Genomic DNA, 15,714 nt, shown 5'->3' on the forward strand with positions numbered 1-15,714 from the left:
TTTGGTGTTGATAATCCCAGAACCATAACTGTTCCCTAAATGAAGACTGCAATTCAAAGTTTTAAATCAGAATCAGAATCAGAATCAGAATCAGAATCAGAATCAGAATCAGTTTTATTGCCAAGTATGTTTTCACATACAAGGAATTTTTTCTGGTGATTGGTGCAATTGATCAGCAACAGTGGGGCTCTCTAGCCTTGTTGATGAGGCTAATAGCAGATGGGAAGAAGCTATTTTTGTGGCGAGAGGTTTTGGTCCTGAAGGACCGCAGCCTCCTGCCAGAGGGGAGTGTCTCAAAGAGTTTGTGTCCAGGGTGGGAGGAGTCAGCTACAATCTTCCCTGCACGCCTCAGAGTCCTTGAGGCGTACAGGTCCTGGAGGGACGGAAGATTGCAGCCAATCACCTTCTCAGCAGAGTGGATGATACGCTGCAGTCTGTTATTGTCCCTCTCCGTGGCAGCAGCGTACCAGATGGTGATGGAGGAGGTGAGGATGGACTCAATGATGGAGGTGTAGAAGTTCACCATCATAGTCCTTGGCAGGTTGAACTTCTTCAATTGCCTCAGGAAATACATCCTCTGCTGAGCTTTTTTGATGAGGGAGCTGATGTTTAGCTCCCATTTGAGATCCTGTGTGATGGTGGTTCCCAAGAAGCGAAAATGCTCCACGGTAGCCACGGGGGAGTCACACAGGGAGATGGGGGTGGGTGGGGCTGGGCTCTTCCTGAAGTCCACTATCATTTCCACTGTCTTCAGAGCGTTTAGCTCTAGGTTGTTCTGCCTGCACCAGGTCACCAGACGCTCAGTCTCCCACCTGTAGGCAGACTCATCGCCATCAGAGATGAGTCCAATGAGAGTGGTGTCGTCTGCAAACTTCAGGAGCTTGACAGACTGATGGCTGGAGGTGCAGGTGTTGGTGTACAGGGAGAAGAGCAGAGGAGAAAGAACGCAGCCTTGCGGGGATCCAGTGCTGATCTCAATTATTCAACTGAATCATTAGTAAGTTAACGTTTAAGATTAGATTCTTGCCTCTATAAGAGTTGATATGGGCTGTAGAAAGTTTGTTGCCATGTAGGAAACTTTGCGGGAGAAACTACCAGGGTTGTGCGATTTTATCCAAATTTCCAACAACTGATATGGTTGTGGGGGGATGACAGGCGTTGACTGTCCCTTCACTTCCAGGTTAGGGCCAAAACTAACGGACAAAGAAACCGACCTAAGTGTTGTGTTGTATCTGTCTATCAATCTTCTCCGTTCTGTTTACTCACGGTCCGGTATCTACACACAACATAAACACAATATTCAAGGAATGTCAACATGAATCTATGGCAGGGAAAATTACATTTATTATTAATTTAAAGTTTATACATTAATGGGAAAAGAAGCCAAATATGGTCTTGCCACTGGCAAAGACATAAACTATAGGCGATTGCTCTGATGATTGTCAATCACTGAGATCATCATTCATCTGCACAATCCTAGAGACCACAGCTGCTGTTGAGTTGCTGCCTGTTTCATACATTACTGAACATTCACACCAAAAACAGCCCTGTGTTTAAAAAATTGAAATGGTTGTGTTGGTGGGGTTGTATTATCTCAGAAACTGATAAGACAATGAAAGCTTGTCAGACAGAAAAACCTAGATTTTAGACAAGATTTTAAAACTGTGAAAGGTGGCAAACACCAGGTAAAGAGTGGAAATTTAATGTTCACATTACACCCCGTGAATTTGCTCTGGCATGTATTTGATTGGCCAATGCAATGCCCTGCCAGATGACAGCATGTTGCTTTCTGGTAAAAGTTGAGCTAATCTTGTCCTGAACGTGGCCATAGGCCTCGCTTCCTGTTTGTCTCTATTGTGTTTTTTCATCACAGTCAAATAATGTGGGTGATCAAAATTTTTGGCATTAGTTGTAATCTAGGAAGTTTATATACTGTGTGTAAAATTTAATTCAGATCGACCTTGACAAAATGTTTTTTCAATAAAATTCAAAATACTGGAAAAATTATTCTAGCAGAAAGGAAAATTGGTTCGCACAATAAGCCAAAGGCTCTGAGGGGGAAAAAGTTAAAAGAATAGTTCATAGTTCAGGAGTGATGAGCCAAAACATAAAAATACTTGTTACAGTGCCACCAGTTGACCAGTTTCAGTACTTTAACTTTACATTGTGTAACAGTTGAGTTTTGGATGATGTGATCACTCCAGGACTTAAGTAAGAAGTGTTAGATTAATTTTTCCTCCAGCTTCTCCTGAAGAATCTCTAAACCAACAGAAGAGAAGAGCACCATCACACTTGTTTCTTCTGTTTTAATATATAAGATGCTGATAAACTCATTGGTTGACTGACTGATTGTTCTGAGTTTTGGTTTAATGACTTTGTTTGGATGCAGAGGTTCTGTCTGTTAAAGTTTATGGAGGAGTGGAAGGAACATACACTCAGACGGGGATTTGGGTGCTTTGAGAATCAACTCTGCAACCTGTGGGAAAAATTAGCTTAATGTACTAATAATAGTCCTTGTTAAAAGCCACAGATATTTATGAGTGTTGTCTACAACCTGGACATGACTCTGTGTGGATTTAACATAAAGGTTTCATTTGAATGAACTTTTAAAGTATATTTTTATGAGCTGAAATACTTTACACACATAGAAGTCTTCAGATCATCAGTTGTTAAACTGAAGCCAGTTTGATTTTCGTGTTTCAGGTTGATGCAAGACTGAGACTATTAACAGTATTGACAATAGGTCCTTACAGTCTCAAACAGGACAGGCATAGTGTGACTTGCAAGAATGCAAATCTGCCATCCGACTCATGGTCAGTGGTCAGAAGTAGCAATTAATTTTAATTAAGCTCACAGCAGGAGTGATTATTGTGATTGTGTGCTCTTGGATTGCAGAGGAATGGAAAAAAGTGCTAAACAAACTAGCAAATTGCACACCTCCCAAGTGCCAGAGTAAACAGAATAGCACCCACTTCACGTCTGTGTGTATTCAGCTTGGCAGCGTGGCCTCAATTAGCACGAGGTGAGAAACAACTTACTGATGGAGATAAAGCATGGTGAAAGGTGCTTTGTGTTTTCTGAATGACACTGTGGCTGCTTTATGTCATTGATAACCTCCTGCACACAGCCACTGCAGAGGGGACATCAAGCCTCAGAGGTCTGTTTGGATGACATAGTTTTAAAAAATCACGACCAAAAGAGATTTTCTAAATATCTCAGGTCTTGGTGTGGATGAAAGCTATCAGTGCTTTCTGCTGTGTGTGTTTCTACCTGAGCGTGCCTTTTCTTGGTACGAGCACCGAAGGTGTCTGCCAAGAGAGAAGTCTGCTTTTCCTCACTAAATGAGAAATCAGCAGGGAAGGCCACAATGTCCTGTGCACAGCTCAAACAGGGAGATTCATTTTGAATGCATATCCTTAAGCGCAGGTTTTAAAGTCTTCAAAAACCAGACCCCGCACAAAAAAGGTCATTACAGGGGCCAGATTATTAGCCAAAGGGAATTGTGTTTGGATAACTTAAGAATGAAAAAAAAAAAACCTCCTCAATTAAACAGGCGTCTGTCTCAAGTAGCCTGTCTTTTTAAGTAGCAATATTTCACTATCAAAATGTTCCTGTGGTAAAACAGTAGGAAGGGATTAGAAGAAACAAAAACAACTCAGCGTTAAATGAGCCTGGCAATCCTGATGACACTTAATGAGAACCATATTTGGACTTCACCCATGCAGCCACATTAGAAATGAAATATTCCAGTGTGTGAAATATGATTTCTGAAGAGGAAAAGCCATGCCAATTTCATTTTGAAACTTCCTCAAGTGTGTGATTAAGTACTGCATGTGAATTCAGCTAGTTGTCACAGACAAAATAAGAGATTGGTCTTAATCTTTATCTGCATTACCTCTTAAAAATCAGTGAATTTTAGAGGATTTAACGGCCACATACATTAGGTTTGTATGTGGCTGTAAGTATATATCGTTAACTGCACCGTCTTACATGTGAATGCGCTGGATTGAGCCTATCTGTCAAGGAGCGATAGTTTATGATACGTGCTGGTCAGATGAAAAATATAAGGGTGACATTTTCCAGACTTTGCACCATCATTCGACCGTAAACTAAATGAGTCGTGTGCTCAAGTGCTTGTGTGAATTAGCTCATTCAAAATGAAACAGAGATGCATTTATCTAAAGCGGATGGTTTATGGCTGATGTAGCAGCTGGCTAAGTTCTTCCACTAAATTATTTTTCAAAGAATGATTCTCTGAGCACGGGTTTAGACAGGTTTGCAAATTGTGATACTTTCCATGGCTGCTGCTTAGTGAGCGTTGTTTATTTGGGAGCTAATTTGGCCGGCTTTATTGAGAGGCTTGCTGTGGCACCGTTACAGGCAGAAATATTGTCCCACTTGAGCTGGACACGAGCAGTAAATACACTGCAAAAAGTGCACTTAACAGGCCATTTCATCTTTCCCATTTCATATCCAGATTGTACTTTTCTTCAAACAAGTGATAGATTTTGCTTATGTTGCTGATATGCTTTGTGTCATCTTTAGTAAAGACAAAAACGTGGACAGCTCCACTATCAGAAAAAATGAACAAATTAGAAATAAATTCACTTTATCTCACCATTAACATATCGTTTTTTTCCTTTAGTTTCATCTTATTCCACACTGTCCGACAGTATCATGTATATTCTGCAGAGGTTTATTCCTGCCCCACACTGAAGCTTTATGACGCTTACTGTGTGTAAAATATTCAAACCAAAGACTGTCACACAGTCCATCAAATGAAAGTATTAGATCTGTGGGTAAATTATACGGTTAAGGTGAGATATTTCTGTGGGTTGTGCTTTATTTGGAAGATAAACATCAACAGACACAACCCTGACTGAGAAATATTGTCGAATTCTAACTGCAAATTTTATGCACTTTGCAGCAATGTTTTATTCAGACGGACATGGGCCACAGTGTGCATGCATGTTCAAATCTAGAAAGTGCTTTTTGTGATAATGTGCAGATTTTGTTCTTTATTTACAAGATGGCACTACACATTAAAATCACATCAAGTAGGCATAAAGCCACTGATCTGTGCCTTTGATTTAATCTGTCAAAGTTAAGTCAGACTATAAATGACCAGAGATTTTCCCCAGATACAGAAGTAAGTTCAGATACATCTGGGCTGAGGCAGAATCTGTGAAATCCTCAAAGACTGTATCTGAACCAAATGAAGTGTGCTTCCCATAATTACATAATGGTTTTAACAGTGGTGAAAAAAATATTCACATCATTTACTTCAGTTAACTATTAATCCCAATGTTAAAACAATCCATTTCAAATAAGACCTCTGCATTCAAAGCAAATGTCCTTAAAATGTGCATCAAGTATTGAAAGTAAAAGTACTCATGGCCACTCTCAGTGGTACTGTATTATTGTATTTAACTTATCATTACTGGTGCATTAAGCAGCATTTGAATGTTGCAGGCAGTTGAGAGAGAATTTAACTAAAAGCAATAAATTATATTTTATGAGATAATATATTTTGTAAAATCGTAATATGCAAAGTAATCATAGATCTTTAATAAATCTAGTGGAGGAGTATTATTTATATATATGTATACAGGCACACACTCATATGGAATAAAAGTTCTTCAGTAAATGTAAATTTCCTAGTGACTATTTTTACAAGAGCTTTTGGGTGTTCTGAAGACTCCCAGCAGAAGGCTTCATCAGATGACCAACACCCCTGAAGAATGAACGACTTCACCAGTCATTCCTACTGCGAGACTGATTTAAGGAAGTCTGGAAAACCGACAGGGGGCGTCTCCTCTCCCCGCATCCCCCCGCCTCCCAGACTCAGCCGCCCCCCCCCCCCCCCCCCCCCCACCAGTGAGATGGAAGAAGGAGGTATTGGGGATCTCCTCCTAGACAACAAACCCACATTCAAAGAGGGGCACACGAATTACATCACGGTCCGTGCAGAGGATATAACGCTCAGCGCTTTTCTGCAGCGGGGACAACGCGGGCATCATGCCGAGCCCGAAGAGACCTCTGAGCTCTGTCACACAGTTCATCTTTAAAAACAGTTTCCTCTGATGCTGCTGCTGTATTTACTTCTGTCACGGATTTTCATCATGGGAGTCTGTGAAGTTTAAAGGACTCAAGACGCTGGTTTGGATACGGCTCACGCGTAATTGCGCACAATAAAGTAGCAGCTCCCTGTGCGCACTGAACTCCCCGCTGGACCGTCTGCCATGGATCAGTCTCAGCAGTGTGTAGCCATGTATCTTCTGGTGCTGTCTATAGGACTTCTCGTGGACAGGGGGGTTTGTCAGCACTACTACCTTCTCCGCCCCATCCCGAGCGACAGTCTGCCGCTTGTGGAATTAATAGAGGACCCAGATCCCATCTTCGACCCCAAAGAGAGGGACCTTAACGAGACCGAGCTGAAGAGCCTCCTGGGAGACTTTGACAGCCGCTTTTTGTCCGTTTTACCCCCCAAGGAGGACAAATACACGGGGAACGATGAGCTCGATGACTTTGAGATCCAAAAGCCCGGCGGAGTACTGCCGAAGGAGATTAGAGCGATGGATTTCGACATCCAGTTCGGCAAGAAACACAAGCCCAGTAAGAAACTGAAGCGGCGGCTGCAGCAGTGGCTGTGGGCATACTCATTCTGTCCGGTGGGGTACACCTGGACCGACCTGGGGAACAGGTTCTGGCCGCGCTTCGTGCGGGTGGGCAGCTGCCTCAGCAAAAGGTCGTGTTCGGTGCCGGAGGGGATGGTGTGTAAACCCGCGAACTCGACCCACCTGACGGTGCTGAGGTGGAGGTGCGTGCAGAGGAAAGGGGGACTCAAATGCGCGTGGATACCGGTGCAGTACCCGGTCATAACGGACTGCAAATGCTCCTGCTCCAGTTAAAAGAGGTTCTGCAGCAAAAAATAAATTATAAGCTCAACATGTTTGTGATTCTTCTCTCACATGCACTACCGAGTGTAGGAATGTATTTTCTGTATATGCGGTGCCATGCAGTTATATATATATATATGTAACTCCCTGTACAAAGTCAGTATTATTTGTAACCAGAGTCTACTTTATTTGTGGAGAATATTGGTTATATATTTTGTATTTATGGAGATATGGCGCATAGAGCCATGTAAGGACTTGCTGTTTTCCATATTTGGATGAAGCAGATCAACCTCAGAGTTAAACGTGGATTATTGATACAGCCGTCTATCAGTGACTTGTTTTATCCTGTAAATTAAGGAAATTTACTATTTATTCTTTATATTCTGCAATAAAACGACACTGAAATCATTTTAAATGCGTTTCCTTTACTTCCTTTGATCACTTGTACCCACTCTGAGTGACTGGATAACTTTAAGTCACCTGTGCACAATCTCTGGTTCTCCATTTCACGCATCAGTTACGATTTACAATCATGGTTTATATTTACAATCATGTATTTAGGCTACTGCAGGCTGGTTTACTCTGCCACACAATACTGTTGCAACACTGTAATTATAGAAACAAAAGAGGATTTGGGAATGGACTAGAACTCTAGTAGTAGATATTTCGGATGGATACTGGTTTTATTTAACAATGTGGTCGATATCTCTCTCCTGGCCCCCAGCCCTATCTTATCACAGTAAAGCTGTCAGTCATACATCAGACCCATTACAAGCTGATAAAGGAAGCAGCCAGATTCAGTAATTGAAGGAATCAGCAGCTGCAAACAGTTCTCACTCTTTCACAAACCCTCCTCTCCATTTGCAGCCCAGCGGGAGCTGAGCTGAACAGAGGAGCCAGATAACTACAACAGTGGAGGAAGCAGAGGCTGGTACTCTACATGTCTTACTCACTGAGTCTGTGATATTTGTTCTTTCAGATATCACTGTTAGAAAACAACCTGTTCAGTAAAGCTTAAATTCCTGGAATCTGCTAGGTCTTTCCTGCAGGGAAATAATTGCAGATATAGAGCAGAGTTAGAGACGTTCAAAACGTAGTTGATCCCTTGAAGTGAAGTCTAGAAACACAACAATACTGATCACTTAGCAGCAAAGATGGAATCAAAATAATACCTGTAGGTTCATATTTTAGGTTTAAAACATCAACTCATAAAATATGATACAGTTTTATAAATAATGAATAATAGAAATATATAATAGAAATAGATGAGGGGAAATACAAGGTTGAAATACTCACAATACCTGAGTAATATACTTTGTTTCTTTCCACCAATGACTGAACTACTCAACAGTGTATGGACAGTATTTGAATTAGCTCCGCCTCCTCCAGCTTCAACATTAAAACACTGCTTAATGCATCATTAATAATATTATAAAATTATGTAACCCTATACTTCAGTTCTGCATATTAATTTTGATACATGAGAACATTTTGCAATTAACACTTCCTAACTTTTACTCAAAAGCTGCTGCTTTTACTGAAGTTGGATCTGAATGTGCATCCACCTCTGTGTAATGTGCATCTTTTGGCATCAAATGTCAGTGACCGCTTCACATCTTTTGGCATCAGGCCTCTTCCTCTCGCTTTACTACCCCAAATATTCACCATTTCTACTGACTCTGACTCTGATTAAGCTAATCAGTTCCTTAAACTACTGAACCCTTAGTAAAAACCCCTGTCTACAGTTTATGCCAGTGTCACATGTACTTTATATTCCCTATCAGCTTGTTCCCACTCTTGATTAAGCTATATCATTCTGTAAATTAAATGGTTATTGTTTATTGTAATATTGTAGCTCTCTGATGCTTTATTTTATTAGACTTTCCCTAAAATTCAAACAGACATTTTAATATTTTTGGAAACTTTGGGATCTTCCCCAAGAATCTAAAGTGAACTTCTGTGAGTTGGCCAAATAACAGGAGTCTGTAAGTATGGAGCCACCAGTGGGTCTGGGAATTTACAACTATAGTTTTCAATGAATTACTTTCTGTAATCATCTAAGTTTTACGTAGCTGCTTCTCTCTCATACTGACTGAGACAGCCCCCCCCCCGTGTTCTCACAGAGCCTCAGTTGGGTAGACTGTGGGGCACCAGAAAGCCTGTGTTTTGTTTTAGTTGTGTTTAGTCCATAATGATGCTCCTTAGCCTCAGAGCCAGCTCTGCACGTACTCATGCAGCAGACAAATCCCTGTACTTGTCACCAGATAGCAACGTAAGGGGCGAAGATCTGTACAATACAGCTTAAACAAACACAATAAATAGCCTTTGGTGTAGGTGTGTGTTGGGTCCTCAGTGTTTGACAGTGATCCTCTTGTCTCTTACATGATACTGTATGTTCTGTTGCATAAAGCTCGTGATGGTCAGGCTTCACAGTTCACAAGCTCTGTGGATATCCCCCTATTTCAGGTTTTGTTTGTCATAGGTGTTAAAGCTCACAGAAGGATTAGAATACAGTTGGTTAACAGCTGCCCTGGATAATATATAAGATAATAGTTTCTTCTAACATGTACTTTCTATTATTTCAACCTGACTTTGTCTATTTTAAGGAACAGGTGTCCTGTCCAGAGTATTTCTTGTACTTTTAACTCACTTTAAACCCTTTCAGTATCTCTTCTGTGATTTCTTTTATAACCGCACTCAAGATTTTGCCCAATGGTTCTTATCACATCCGAGGAACATGAGGTATTCCTCTCAAAGCTTCTATCTTTCTTCCCCTCAGTTTTTTAAGCTGTAGCACAGGCAAAGCGTTGACGCCAGTCAGATGATTTGTGTGTGGAGTAATGCGTGTTGACAGAGTGTTCGGTGCCTGCTAATACCAGCTGCAGACTGGAGGATGCAGGGCTGCTAATGCCCTTCGTCACTTCTGAGCTGGTTCTCGGCTCCCAGCATCGTTGCTCAGCGTGGCGCTTCTCAGCCTCGACTGTCCACAGATCTTTTACCCAATTCTGTAATGCTTTTAGCCAACAGCAATCCATTAACTTAATGATCTCTTTGGGTATGGGCTCGCTTTATTGCTTTTTTTACTCCCTCCTCCTTTAACCTAATCAACTTTATTTTTTTCTCTATGTAGATATTCTGAAGCCAAAACATTGTTGCTGATTAAATTCTCCTACAGGGTTCAGATATTTCCCTGATCAAAGCAAACTTCTCCTTGTTAGTTTTGCCAACAATATCAAACACAAGTCATTCATTTTTCATTACAGATGATAAAATTAGTTTTAATAACGTTCACTGGCTCATTAATAGGCCAAAGGTAGCCTCTGTGGCACCTTCATTATGAATACAATAACAAGCCAAGCGTGCCAGCTCAGTTTGTAAAAGTCAGACTGCTTAGTGATGTTTATGCAGTGAAAATGACAAATTTCAAATAATGCTTTTAAACATTTCAGCACATGAAAGGATGTGCTGTAATGATGAGGTTTGAAAGCCCTGAATACACATTCACCACTGTACTTGGATCACGGCCCGATAATAAAATGATACACAAAGTTTTATTCAGTGATGAAAGCAGAGAAATACCTTTTGATCCTCATGACTCTGGTAGCTCAGAGAGAGTTTTGACTTGTAGTAGATTTTGTTCTGTAGTGGACACATTTCATATAAAATATCATATAACTTTAAAATCCAGGAGTGAGTCAAAATTTAACTGAGGGACTAATTCAAAGGTGTTTTTTTAAGTGTAATTTGGAAAGTATGACAGTGGACTGCTGCTATCATTCATCCACCCGTAATTGCAACAATTTGAATGTGTATGTAGTTGTTGCCTGCTATGACCTCAAGCCATAAAACCAATCATTTATTTTTTCTTTTGTTTTACGTCCTTTAATAGAGTCTTTATGTTGGAACTAAAATGACTTATTACTCCAAAGAAAAAATGACCCAAAGGTGCCTCAGTCTTTTAGTTGTGCAGAAAAAGTTGGTTAAGATTTCCTGAAGATGCTATGTCAAACTTAATTTGGGGGAAATTTGTATTAAATCAACAACTGCAAAAAAAATTAGAACTTATCCAGACATGAAGTGAAAACATCTGTGGTTTACTTTGTCCATAAAACATTTAGCTAAGGTCTACTTTTCAAGCTTTGTCTGGGTCTATCAGCTGCATCTCATGGTCTTTCTCAACAGATGGAGTTTGCTCAGTTGTCATGGTGATATCGCAGTTGTGAAGTTGACATCACATGAATTTTTGTTTCCAAAATAAAAAATTACCTTTGATGTTTAATTTGTGTATTTCATGTTATATATTGAAGATGAAGAAAGTGTGTGTATATACAAATGTCATGTCATGTCATGTAAAGTTAAAAAAAAAGTATATATATATATATATATATATATATAGCCTATTTTTGAATTATATATATAGCCTATTTTGAAGTTACAGTTCATTAGTATTTCGCAGCCTGTCGGTGTAGACAAGCGCTGCTTTAAAGACCTGAGGTACGTGTCTGCATACATCTGTCACTATGATCAAATATAAAGAACGTTCTTTCAGTCACTGTCCAGATGTCCAGCTGCGGCTGCAGCAGAGGCCTCAGGGAAAGGTCCCTGAATGAAGCCAGGTGTTCACCTCCAGTGGAACAGCTGTTTCTGTTGTTCACACGGCTCAGATATGAACCTGTTGCTTGGTTAAAGCCTCATTTTTTATTCCTCCAGCTTTTTTCTTTATTCTCATATAGAAGCTTTTTATGCTTGTACTCCTGCTGAGTGAGTCCAGAGCCCTTTAGAGCTGAAAAATGAAGCGGCCATTCAAGTCCCGCTTGAGGCTGGCTCCAAAAGTGAGTCAGTCCCCATTGACTCCCATGTTGAAATGTCCAACTTTAAAACAGAAATAAACATGTTTACAGCCTGGTACAAAAAAACGGTTTTGGTCTCTAAAGCTAATTTTCACCTTCATGACAACTGTATGGGGGTGAATTTTTATATAATTCACCCCTTTAAATTTTATTAAAGCTTAAAGTTATGGATTATTGTGGGTGTGTCGCTTTGAGCAGCAGCCCATTCTAAGCTTCAAAACCAATCTTCAGAAACCTATAGGTGACATCACTGAGACTACGTCCATCTTTCTTTACAGTCCATGGTTCAGTGGGTGATTCAGAACCTTTATTTTTCATGATTTACCAGCAAACCACTACTTTTAATGACTTGTACATCCTTGCAAACTAATTCTGTCGACTGTGAATCAATGACTGATGTTCCATTTGATGATGATCCAGTGATGATGAGGGAGACATCGAGTGCTAGAAGTAGTTGAAGTGCCTTTTAATATATTTAATATGTTGCCTTTATGAGAAATCAGTGATACTTCAACTGGAATTCTGCTCATATCTTGTATTTTCACTCAAGAGTTGCTTTTTTTTCCTCTTATAATAGTTTGAATGTAAATTCAGTTACAGAAATCAGTGAGCACTAAATATCAGGAACGTTTGTGATTTCCCCACATGGAGAAGTTTGTTGCTGTGCAGTCCTCTAAAAGGCAGACATGTCCTGTCAAAAGTTTTATTTGTTTGGTAAAGGATGCTGTTTGGCATGCGGCCCAGTTCATTGTGCTCTCCCACACATCAGATAATTGGCGGCTTTTGAAATATCCTCTCTGCTGCTGCTGCTCCCCGTCCTGGTCACGATGTTCAAACTGAGATGCGTGGCAAGGTTGATGTTGATTTTTCCAGCATTTTTGTCCGCCGTAAATTTCGCTGAGCTGGGTTTGATGACTTGTGGGTGGTGATCCTGCTGTTTGATGTCCAGAGCTTGTTAATCCAAACCTCATATGGTATGCAAGGTCAGACCCTACTTTGATGTGCACGGGCCGGCTCTGCCAAGTCTGCAGAGTCGAGAGGGCACCGTTCGTTTACGAAAGATCAGGAACCGTAGCAACCCTGACACATTTTGGCTTTTGTCCATTGACTACTGTGAGGATGAGGTCTGGTTTGTTAAAGGGGCCCCTTAGGTCTCCTGCTGCTGAAAGCGCACACATGAACATTTCCTGAGAAGCTGAATCGAATACAAATCATTTCCCAAACACGCAGGGTAATTGGAGGAATGTGTGGAACTTTCATGTTTTCCTCAGGGAGCCACCAATGCAGTTTATAAGATGAAAGCTCCACGATGAAATATAATATATAAACAAAATATCAGCGAGTTCTGACCTGCTGCTTCCTCCTCCATTTGTTTTTTAAGATGGAGAAATTGCACTTATTTCTCACATGACAACAAATAACAATGATTAATATTTTGCTCATTTTGGGTGAAGAGTTTAGTCTGAAGCTCTGAGCCCAAAAGCTTTTTTGCATCTTTGGTTCAGTTTCCTTAGAAACAGAGAGAAATGAGTAGAAACAGTGTGTTTGTTATGTAAAATAAAACAACAACAGCCCCCATTTTGCACCCAACGCAGGAATTCAATGCAATTAACTCTTGAGTGTTGCATGTAAATATGAAGGTTTGGGGCTCCGTGGGCAGCCCGGCGCTCACTCACTCACAGGGATCCTGGGTCTTTGTTGTCCCGGGGCTTTGGCTGGCCGCCACACTGCCTCAGTTGGCGGCACTTAGCTATAATTTTCTCACAATGGCTGGCGTGTGAGCCGTCCATCATTCCTCTCCCGTGTCTCCCCGCTTCTTCCAGTGCACCAACCTCCCTCCACTAGCACCTCTTGAGCCCCCAGCACATTCAGGTGTACTCGCTCGTGAGTTCCTGCCAAGTCTTTCCTATCATCCTGTCATCTTGCAACTAAACAAGCTGCCCAAGGATATTCATGAATTTACACTTGGCTGTGCTTTGATCAGATTTTATGTATCTAAAGAAGTCATTTCTGGAAGTTTGTGAGATTGTGAGATGAACTCTAGGATCTCTGCAAATTGTTTCCAGGCCCACGTCTTTCTGATTGAGCCTCTTATCTACAGTAACTTCAGAAAGTAATACCTGTTGATATTATTTTGGGTTCCTAAAATACCATTTAGTATTCACTTCATACCAACAACAACATGATACAGGAAAAAACTCAGCATTTAAAGGAGGGTCCCACAATATTGTTGCAGAAGGTCTTTTTCCTGGAGTGGTAACAAACTCTAGATTTGCAAACTTAAGTTAGTGTAATGTATAATTAGTGGTCAGAGTCATTCACTCACTCGGTGCTTAAAGATGTTCAATAATATAATTAGGCAAACGGATTATTTGTAAAAAATGCAGATTTCTGACTAATATTTCTATCTTTTACTTCTACTATCTTTTACTAATATTACTATCTTTTAGGTTCAACATGTTAGGAATAAATGCAAAAAGCCACATAATAATATCAGTAAAAAGGAGTATTATACGTCGAAGGTGCAGAATATGTCACATATTATGGCGTTTAGTGTAAAACAACCAAAGATTAAATAGCAAGGAGAAAGCCTGAAGCCTCCAGTCTCGTCTGATTTGTTTTGTAACCAGAAACTAGTCTTACGGTCTTCATTTTTTGGACAGAGGTCTTGGTTCAGGATGGTTTCAGGACGATTCACAATGGGCTCTTGGCAACCATAGGAAGATAGGAAGCAAGGTGTTTGGGAAATTGGGGATATGTTTGGCAGCTTTCCCAGATAGGCTCAGCTGGAGTGTTTGTCTTTCTCTCTTTTCTTTGGTATTGAACATTACATGGATACACATAAGTGTTAAAACAGGTTCACTTCTGTTTTACAAGAATATAGAATGGTTTATATGTGGGAGGTTGAGAAGAGCCACCACTGGTAACCACTTACAACATTGCCTCTGTGTGTTGGCAGTAGCGTTCTGCATCTTTGCGTCATGTCTAGCGGTGTGGCTACGGTAGGATGGGAGCTTTATGAGGGACTCAAGCTTTTTGTGCAAATGTATCCTATCCTAAAGTTTGAGACAGGAGTAGCAGCTGTGTTTTCTTGGCAGAATGGGCCTTTTGCTACCTCACATATCATCCCTGGGACCTAAGTCAGCACCCAGCATGGCTTCCTTAAAATGCTGGCATATATCACAATGCTTCAATTCCCCAAAACTAGTCCCGACTCTGGGCTGTTTGGCTCCAGGGGCAGGAGGTAATGTTGCAACAAATAGTGAGGAGGAAGGTCAAAAGACAGAAGAAACTTCCACAGGCCCTTGGTTGTTTCTTTAATTTAGATGTGTTGCTTCTATTACACAAGCTGTGTTACCAGAAGTTCAACATAGAAAGGTTATCAGGGGCAAAGCCCTTCAGCACCACAAACTGAAACAAAATCAGCTTCACTTCTCCATCCTGATGAAGGAGCACTGTCATTAACACGCCTGTGGGTTGCTGATATAATTGCATTCTGTCAAGGTGCTGCACAAACATAATTAAATACTTTATGTTTTACGGGCAGGACGGGGCCCCACTTCAGGCAGAATCACAGTTTTCACCAGCGCCATAAATGTCTTGATTGTGTTTATCTCACTTACTGAAAAGGAAAAACCTGAATGATTGAATGAATCAACTGTCTGGTACTCATTCTGCACAGATTTGGTTTTAAAGTTATTGGGCTTTATTTTAATGTGTCCATATCACTTTTGTTATTTAACAGTCAAAGCGCATGGTTCAAAACAGTTGTACTAAGTACTCTTAATTAAGCATCCAAGTGTTTTCGGCATAACATTTAATAAACCAATCAGAGTGCTGTCTCCCATTCCCTTTAAAAGCCAAGTGCTTGCACCTTGGCTGATTGCTATTTTAATGGTACAGTGTTTCTCACAGAGTTTATTCTTTTTGTGGAGAATTGATCACATATTCTGACTGACCAGTGA

At 40.6% G+C, this 15,714-nt stretch overlaps 2 protein-coding genes and 1 long non-coding RNA gene across 5 annotated transcripts in view; 2 read left to right on the forward strand and 1 right to left on the reverse strand.

The window, feature by feature from the left end:
- Positions 1-15,714, reverse strand: part of LOC139610863 (uncharacterized) — a 368,988-nt gene that overhangs the window by 40,052 nt on the left and 313,222 nt on the right. The gene's annotated exons all lie outside the window — the stretch shown is intronic.
- The window catches only part of LOC139610748 (RNA binding protein fox-1 homolog 3-like), a 471,093-nt gene that overhangs the window by 28,857 nt on the left and 426,522 nt on the right, over positions 1-15,714 (forward strand). The window lies entirely within an intron of this gene.
- nog1 (noggin 1) lies at positions 5,907-7,314 on the forward strand. Its single transcript, XM_071465106.1, has one exon. The coding sequence runs from the start codon at positions 6,243-6,245 to the stop codon at positions 6,909-6,911; it is 669 nt and encodes a 222-aa protein (XP_071321207.1). The 5' UTR covers positions 5,907-6,242; the 3' UTR covers positions 6,912-7,314.

This window comes from Trachinotus anak, unplaced genomic scaffold (genome assembly GCF_046630095.1).
Source record: "Trachinotus anak isolate AG129_WGS33_773 ecotype Australia unplaced genomic scaffold, CSIRO_AGI_Tana_v1 ptg000003l, whole genome shotgun sequence".
In the NCBI taxonomy this organism is placed as follows: Eukaryota; Metazoa; Chordata; class Actinopteri; order Carangiformes; family Carangidae; genus Trachinotus; species Trachinotus anak.

Coding starts and splice junctions, on each gene's coding strand:
- nog1 (XM_071465106.1), top strand. CDS start 6,243: ATGGATCAGTCTCAGCAGTGTGTAGCCATGTATCTTCTGGTGCTGTCT.